Here is an 8,689-nt window from a genome sequence, read left to right on the forward strand (position 1 = left end):
AACTTTTTTTTGTTTTGTTTTGTTTTTTTTCCGGTACGGGGAATCAAACTCAGGACCTTGTGCTTGCCAGGCAGGCACTGTGCTGCTGAGCTAAATCCCCAGTCCCTGGAGAGCAATTTCTTTTATTTCTAATAGCTTCATTTCATGACACTTGTAATTTCATATTGATTACAGATTTCCAAAAGTGGGTCTTATGTAAGACAGGAGAACGTGTGTGAGAGAACAGAGAGGGGTAGTTTCTCATACATTCCGGATTTCCCATTGAATCCTTAGAGGAAAAAATTAGAGGCCTGCTGCAGTTGCTGTGAGGGTGTTCTGGTGGTTTGTCAAGATCTCTGTTGTCACTTTATTGATAATTAAATTGGTCCCTTCTCTTTCGCTTAAGTTCTTTATGTTACCTGGACAACCTAATGGAGTTTCTTCTTCCTGTTGCAGGCTTAATGATCACCTCTGCTGCAATCTACCATGTTCTTCATTTTTTCCACATCACCATCGACATTCGGAATGTCTGTGTGTTCCTGGCCCCTCTCTTCTCCTCCTTCACCACCATCGTCACGTACCACCTTACCAAAGAGCTCAAGGTGAAGGATTGGGGGTGACAGGAGGCTGGGGAATGAATGCTGTTGAATCTCATGAGTAGATAGATGGTGGAGGGTGGGAGACTGACAGCCTCACAGCAGGGAGAAAGAGAGGCTAAGGACAGTGTCTGCTGGGCTGAATTAATTGGGTTTAGTCCAAGCCTTCCCTTGTATATGTGGTTTCTTTTCCTTAGCAAGTGTTTGTTCTTAGGAGAGGACATTTGAAAGTCAAATGTAAATTGCTACATAAAGGGGAAATAAACCATGTGAAATGGAAATGTTAGGTTTAGATTGTTTTTGTTTTGTTTTGTTTGTGATGGAGATCAAACCTAGGGTCCTACACATGCTAGGCAAGTGCTGTACGAAGGAGCTGTACCTGAGATTTAGATTTTGAAGCCATGAAAATATATGGGAAAGGAGAAAAAAAAAAATCTGTGTGAATTTTTAAAAGTATTAGTTCTTTCACACATAAGCACTTAGCAATTATTTGTTTGTTTGTTTAAAACTCCTAAAACATTTGGCTTCGGTAATTGACTCTATAATGCTGACTCCTCTTTCTTCCAGGTTTTAGCTTTGCTAACCCTGGTTCCCTAGAATCTGTTCTTAGTGGCTTGGTGTTAGGGAGATACCTGAGCTGATAATCGAGTAGGAGGGCTTGAGAAGCCTGAATTTACTTTGGAAAACTTTTCATCCTTCTTCTTGTTGCCCTTGTCCCAGATTGGCTCTTAACAACACGCAGGTCCTTTTTCTTTTGGGGTGTGGGTTATATTTTGTTTCTCCTTTTTTCTGAGCTCAAAGGTTGCTTGGTGATATTCCAACTTTATTACCTAGGCTCCTGACATCTTCAGTCCAGGTGGGTTGGCTTTTTAAGTTAAATAATTTTCTCCCTTTGATTGTCATTGCGTGGCTTTTAGATATGTGATTGGTGTTCAATACGTTGTGTAACCCTTGTTAGAGGAAGAGGACTGATGAGCCTGGTAATACTTGCAGCCACAACGCCTATTCCGGGGCAAGCTTTGATGGTGGGTAGCACACAGGGTTTATCTGTCTTTCGCATCTGAATACTCAGTTTCAGGCTTGGTGTCATGGGGAAATGGTTGTGAAGATTTTTAGCTTTTTTGTGCTGTAAGCATTTCTACCATTTTAGCATCTCATATCTGCCTTGAAAATGATTGGATTTTCTCTGGGTCCATTATAAACAGAATGGACTAGTGGATCCTCTGTTCTTTAATAGGTATATTGGTGTTAACTGCTTATTGTTCATCTTTTCTTAATAGGATGCAGGGGCTGGGCTTCTTGCTGCTGCCATGATTGCTGTAGTTCCTGGATATATCTCCCGATCTGTGGCTGGCTCTTATGATAATGAAGGTAAAACTTTTAAAATACTGGAGGGGATTGTTTAGGGGGTCTGTTTTCTTTATATTCTAATAGAGCTTCACAAAGTGAAGTACAGCTTGGGTCCAATAATAGCAATAATAAAACAGGGACCTGGTGAGATGAGAAATGGCAGGAAGAGATCAAATTCACATTCTCCTCCTCTAGGAAGATAGCTGGAAACTTGTTGCAAGCCTTTGGTTTATCTCTGGACACAGCATTAACTGTTTCATTTTTCTAAATAAGGCATATAGGTGTCCTTAAAATCGTGATTTTTTTTTGTTTGTTTTTTTTTGTTTTTTTTTGTTTTTCTCCGGTACCGGGATTTTTTTTAACTTTTTTTTTTTTGGGACAGGATCTCACTGTACAACTCAGGCAGGTCTTGAATTCGCTATGTACCCGAGGCTAGCCTCAAATGATTATCCTCCTGCCTCTGCCTCCTAAATACTGGGCATGTGCAGCCATCCTCAGCTCTTTATTGATTTATTTTTAATTCAACATGTATTTATTGAATGTTATTGGGAAAACATAGGGTTAAATATTATAAAGATTGACAATGCATAAGACTTTTGGCTCAAAATTAAGAAATTGAAAGGGTAGATAATAAGATCATGTTGGCCTATAATCTATGTTAAGGAAGATAAAAATGGATATATAAAAATAACTCCAATGATAGGCAGATAATGCTGCATGCCGTGATAGAAATATGGACAGAGTACTGTGGGAATATAGTACAAGGAGATATTAATTTCAATTTGGGAATCAGGAATGCTTTTTTGGAAGTAGTTGAAGTTGAACTAAGCCCTGAAGTTAGACTCCATTAGGCAAGTATTAAGGAAGGCAGCAGTCAGTGTAACAGCCAGCTTGTGTTCACATGCAGAGGTAGGATAGTGCATGATAGTATGAGATGTCTTTAGGACTAGCAGGAAATTTAATTCCTGGAAAGAACAATAATAATAATTGCTGACATTTACTATATGCTTACCGTATGCTAGGTACTGTTCGAAGTGTTTTATGTGAATTGATTGTGTTTGTCTTCACAATAGTGATGTTAAATAGATTCTATTACAGGCTCTTTTTACAGGAAGCTGAGACAAGGGGCAGTAAAATAATTTGTCTAAAACTACAATATTATTAGGTCTGAGATATGAATTTAAATAGTCTATTTCAGAGCAGTTTTTTAACCACTGCGCTACTGTGACCTCTTCTTGAATTTGTGGTGTGTTTTTTTCTTCAGGGATTGCCATCTTTTGCATGCTACTCACCTACTACATGTGGATCAAGGCAGTAAAGACTGGTTCCATCTACTGGGCAGCCAAGTGTGCCCTCGCTTATTTCTACATGGTAACTTTTTCACTTTTTTCCCCCTGTGCTGGGAATGAAACCTATCAGCCATCCTTGGCAAGTGTGTTGTCACTGAACTGTGCCACCAGCCCTTGTACATGTTTTTAATTTCTTTTTTTTGTTTTTTGTTTTTTTGAGACAGGGTTTCGCTATGTAGTTTAGGTTGGCCTTTGAGCTCACTTTGTAGCACAGGCTCATCTCAAACTCACAACGATCCTCCTGCCTCAGCCTCCTGAGTGCTGGCATTACAGGTGTGCACCACCACGCCTGGTGGGGAATGTTTTTAATTTCTAAAGTTCTTCAAATACTGTACATCCTATGAGTACATGTTGGTTGGCCAATCTTTCCTAGTATGTTGCCTTTAAATTTTTTCTTTTCAGTATGTTTCTTCTGGTCAGTCTTACATACATAGACTTTCTTTCCTTAAGATTCTAGTTGCTCACATATCCTTAGATGCTCTGTGGGACAGTACAGTGTACTATGTAGATTAACCCTGAGGTTTGGGTATGTCTTGCTATACGATCATAATGTCGGCAGCCGTAAAGGAGGGGATTAACTTGCGGTAATGTGTTTGAACATGATTTTTTCTACTTAAAAAATGAGCTCTTTATATTCTTTAAGCCACTTAGAGTAAAGTTTATAGCTAATGTAAAGAGATGTTTTTCAAAAAGTTCATGGCTGCCCAGGTGTTGTGGCTTATGCCTGTAATCCCAGCACTCTGGAAGCCTTTGGTAGTAGGATCACAGGTTTGAGTCCAGCCTCAGCAACTTAGCGAGATTCTATGTCAAAATTTTAAAAGGGCTGGGACTGTAACTCAGTGTGAAGGCGCTGGGTTCAGCCCTCAGTGCTGGGGGTGTGGGGAGTCACAGGTGCTATCCTAAGGCAGGGATGGTGAACCTTTAGAACTTTCAGGGAGAAGAAACATCTGATTGCAGCACATGTGCCATAGGTTTGTTGCCACTGTCCTAAGGTATAGTGGTGGTGCTCAGAGGAGGAACTCTTCCTTTCTATCCCGCTGTAGGTCTCTTCCTGGGGAGGTTATGTGTTCCTGATCAACTTGATCCCTCTTCATGTCCTGGTGCTGATGCTCACAGGCCGTTTCTCCCACCGGATCTACGTGGCCTACTGCACCGTTTACTGCCTGGGCACCATTCTTTCCATGCAGATCTCCTTCGTGGGTTTCCAGGTGAGCCTTAGACTGAGTAGGACTTTCAGCTTCTTCTACTTTTTTTAAGTGGGTCTAACTAGATTGATTTGTCTTGGATTGTGTTAAGAGTAAGAAATATTTATAGCTTTGATCTTAGACTGCTTATGTTAACTGAAGCAACAAAATTACTGTCATTAAGTCTAGGAGTGTGTTAAGATTTGCTCAGTGATTTTTTAATTTAATGGCTCTTACTTTGCCTTAGGTTTGTGGGAGGGAAAGGGATTTTTTTTTTAATGGTTCCAGGAATCAAACTCAGGACCTCATGTTTGTCAGGTAGGCGCTGTGCCATTGAGCTATATCTGCGGCCCTGAAAGGTATGTTATGGTTGAGCTGTGTTAATGTTACTGATGAAAGTTATAATTAAAAAAACCCCCATAATATCCAGCCCCTTTTAATGCTAATGACCTCATTTAGTAGCAGTGCATCTGATCTTAATAGGACCTATGTGTAAAACCTTCAGGGAGCAGAGCACAAACCTTTTAACCATATTACTCTACCCAAAAGGGCAAATAGGCAGCTCTTAAAGAATAATATGATGTGTTTGATTTCTCCTTAAGAGTCTTATAAAAGTGGAATCTTTATTTAGAGGTGAGCAAATATTTCTTTATTGATTAACCTACTATTTGTAATTTGCTAATCACTGTGAGACATGAGAGTAAACATATGTCCTGTTCCTTAAGGAAGTTACAGTCTTACAGGAAAAGATGTCTTGCAGCTGGCTGTAACCTACAGTATATTGGCTGTAGGGTGTTTTGTTTTTTTCCTTTTTGAGACAGGGTCTTACTGTGTAGTCCAGGCTAGCCTTGAAGTCGGTATGTAGCTCAGGCTGGTATAACCATTAGTAGCATATGGAAACTTGTTTAAACACAAGTTCTGGAGCCCTGTTACACACCTCCTATCTTAGTTACTTTCTTGTTGCTGGGACAAAATACTCACACCTTCCCCCAATCCAACACCCACAAGATAAAAGAGGAAAGGTTTATTTTAGTGCACAGTTTGTAGAGGTTTTAGTTCATAGTCAGTTGGCTGTAAGGCAGGGCAGAGGGGCAAGAGTTCATAGCTTGGCAAGCAGGAAGCAGTGAGCACTCAAGACAAGACGGATATATATCTCCAGACCACACGCTCAGTGACCACCTCCTCCCACAGGCTTCACCATCCAGCATCACACCCAGCTATAAAGCCTTCAGACTAATCCAATATTCTATCCCCGTGACCCAGTCACCTCCCAAAAGCCCCAGCTATGAGCACACGAGGCTTTGAGGGGCCATCTACATATAAATCAACACTTTCTGAGTTAGAGACTTGGAGTGGGGCTCAGCAACTTGTTTGAACACCCTCACTGGTTATTGTTCAAATACAGTTGGAGAATCAGTGGTCTAGAAAAGATCGAGAGTGTTGTGGAACATAGTCGGGAGTATTTGGTTTGGCAGCTAGGAGGAGAGTGTTTGCATTATATCTTGAATAAGGAGAATTTCACTTGATGGAAATTTTGGGGAAATTGCAGTCTGGACTAAGGAAATAGCTGGAGCAAGAGTAGAGAAGTGATGATGTGGTATGTGTTATGCTTTGAGGGACTCTTAGAGAGTCTTCAGAAAATATGGCAGGTGTGTTAAATCCTTCCTTAGATTGGTCCTCATGAAACTTAGAACCCATTTGACCTTTTGGGCTGCACTAGATCAAGATAATGAAGATCGGGCTGGATTTGACTCATTTACTTTTTCCTCTAATGTTATTACCATGCATAATGCCTTTTCTTCTATAGCCTGTCCTTTCGTCAGAACACATGGCAGCCTTTGGAGTCTTTGGTCTCTGCCAGATTCACGCTTTTGTGGATTACCTGCGCAGCAAGTTGAATCCACAGCAGTTTGAAGTTCTCTTCCGGAGTGTCATCTCCCTGGTAGGGTTTGTCCTACTCACCATTGGAGCGCTCCTCATGCTGACAGGTAGTATAAAGCTTCACAGCTTATAGTATAAAATGCAAATGGGTACAGACACAGAGTAAACTCCAGAAAGACAGGATATTTTCTGACCACAGAAGATTCTTTTCCATTTGTCTTTTTTGTTTCAAACACAAAAGTCACTTTTTCACATTCAGTCCACTTGTTAGCTCAGTGTTGGGATTCAGTGTATCAGAGAATGTTGTATTAGAGCTGTTTCTAGTCCCATCTGGTAAAAGGATTGTATCTTACCTTGGTAATCTTTAAGAGATTTTTTTCCTTTTCTTTCTTACTGACTGGGAGGTAAAAATCCTTCTAGTATTTGCTATACTTTACATTATGGCGTTTGTCTGTTCTGTGGAAACTAAATCACAGCTCTTTAGTGTGGTGAGCATGCCATATTTTCCTGCTCCATTTTTCCCACTTCTGCTTTTCAGGGGTTATTTTGATTTTGCCCAAGCCTCTATGTTGGCTAATTCAGAGCAAGACTGGAAGATGTAGTCATGTAGTGTCTGGAGTGGGCCTTGGTTTGACCATATTCAGCCTAAAACTCTTCCAGGAAGTTTTCCTGTCTCTGTTCTCTGAATTTATATACAAGCCAGTTTTATTCTGCTTGCTATTTTGACAAAAGTTTTCTCAAGCTTGGAAGAAAACAAGTGAAACTCTTAAGTATATTGGTGGCATTGAAGCAAAAACTTAGTCCTTCTTTGTCTTTGAATCTATTAAAATAGGATGTTGTAATTAGTTAGGATAAGATGTTTGTTTTAAGAGCGTATGTGAAATATTTCTTGTCTCTTTGCTGCCAGGCAAAATATCTCCGTGGACAGGGCGTTTCTATTCGCTGCTGGATCCTTCTTATGCTAAGAACAACATTCCCATCATTGCTTCTGTGTCTGAACATCAGCCCACCACCTGGTCCTCCTACTATTTTGATCTGCAGCTCCTCGTCTTCATGTTTCCAGGTCTGTCTGCCTTGTATTCAATTGCCTGCATTCTTGTTTTGTTTGCCTATTTATGCCGTATAGGACAGGGGATGGCTAAGCACATTCAGAAGTCAGAAGTTGAAGTTACAGTTGTTGGGAAGTTCAGAACTGCAGCATTTTTTATTCATTTGTGTTGTAATTTAAAATCCAACTTCTAATTTTTGTTTTTATTTTTTAGTACTCTTATTTCACATCAGTTTTCTTGTATTGAAGTTCCACAATGGGAACTGCTGAGTGCAAAGGGTTTTCATTATCTTATGGCCAGTCCACTTCACTTAGAATTTACCAGTGTTAGTAATCTTTCTGTTTTATAAAATAACTTTTACTTTTTTAAATTGTGACAGTAGTTTGTATATTATATTTTTTACTTTTTTGTTTTTTGTCTTTTTGAGACAGGGTCTTACTATGCAGTTCAGGCTGGTCTTGAACTCACTTTGTAGCCCAGGCTGGCCTCAAACATGCAGCAATCCTCCTGCCTCAGCCTCCCGAGTGCTGGGATTACAGGAGTGCGCCACCACACCTGGCAGTATATTATAAAAAATGAAAAAAGTAAGAATTGTAGGAGTACTGACTGCAGATATAGCTCAGTGGCACAGCCTACCTGGCAAATGCAAGGTCTGGGTTCAATTCCCAGTACCAAAGACAAACAAACAAGAAGAATTGTAGGAGTAATTACCACTTACTTCTAGTCACTATTCACATTTTAATACATATTCATCTGCTTAATTATTGAACAAAAATGAGATCATACGCTTTTTCTCCCTGGTCATAAAGAATTGTAATAGGGCTAGGACTGTAACTTCATGGGTAGAGTACTTGTCTAGGCTATGTGAGGTCCTGGATTCAATCCCCAGTACTGTGAAAAGAGAAGAAGAATAATGATCTCATCTTCGTTAGTGTTATTTTATAGAAATATTTATTTTTGTGTAAAGATGTAGAAGGCAAATAGTCCATATATTCAATGCAGTAATATTTTAAATGGTGTATTCCATTTTTAAAAATATGCTATAGTTATCTTCTTTGCTGGAGAGTTATTTAGGTTGTTTCTGATTTTTTTTTTTGCTATTTTATTTTTATTTATTTGTTTATTTATTCTTCCGGTACCAGGGATCGAACTCACGACCTTGCGCTTGCCAGGCAGGTGCTGTGCCGCTGAGCTAAACCCCCAGCCCCTTTTTTTTGCTATTTTAAAGGATGTTTCAGTAAACATCTTTGCATGTTTTTTTTTTTTTTTTAAGGACGAAGTCCTGGAAGTAGAATTGCTGG

At 39.7% G+C, this 8,689-nt stretch overlaps 1 protein-coding gene across 3 annotated transcripts in view; it reads left to right on the top strand.

Moving 5' to 3' along the window:
• The window catches only part of Stt3a (STT3A, subunit of the oligosaccharyltransferase complex (catalytic)), a gene marked incomplete in the record, with an annotated part of 31,002 nt that overhangs the window by 6,956 nt on the left and 15,357 nt on the right, over positions 1–8,689 (top strand). For all 3 annotated transcript variants that reach the window (XM_013511171.1, XM_013511172.1, XM_013511174.1), the window contains 6 exon segments: positions 436–581; positions 1,856–1,946; positions 3,190–3,296; positions 4,318–4,482; positions 6,266–6,446; positions 7,247–7,402. In XM_013511171.1, coding sequence (XP_013366625.1) covers positions 436–581; positions 1,856–1,946; positions 3,190–3,296; positions 4,318–4,482; positions 6,266–6,446; positions 7,247–7,402 — 846 coding nt within the window.

This window comes from Chinchilla lanigera, unplaced genomic scaffold (genome assembly GCF_000276665.1).
Source record: "Chinchilla lanigera isolate Chin_1 unplaced genomic scaffold, ChiLan1.0 scaffold00011, whole genome shotgun sequence".
NCBI classification, from domain to species: domain Eukaryota; kingdom Metazoa; phylum Chordata; class Mammalia; order Rodentia; family Chinchillidae; genus Chinchilla; species Chinchilla lanigera.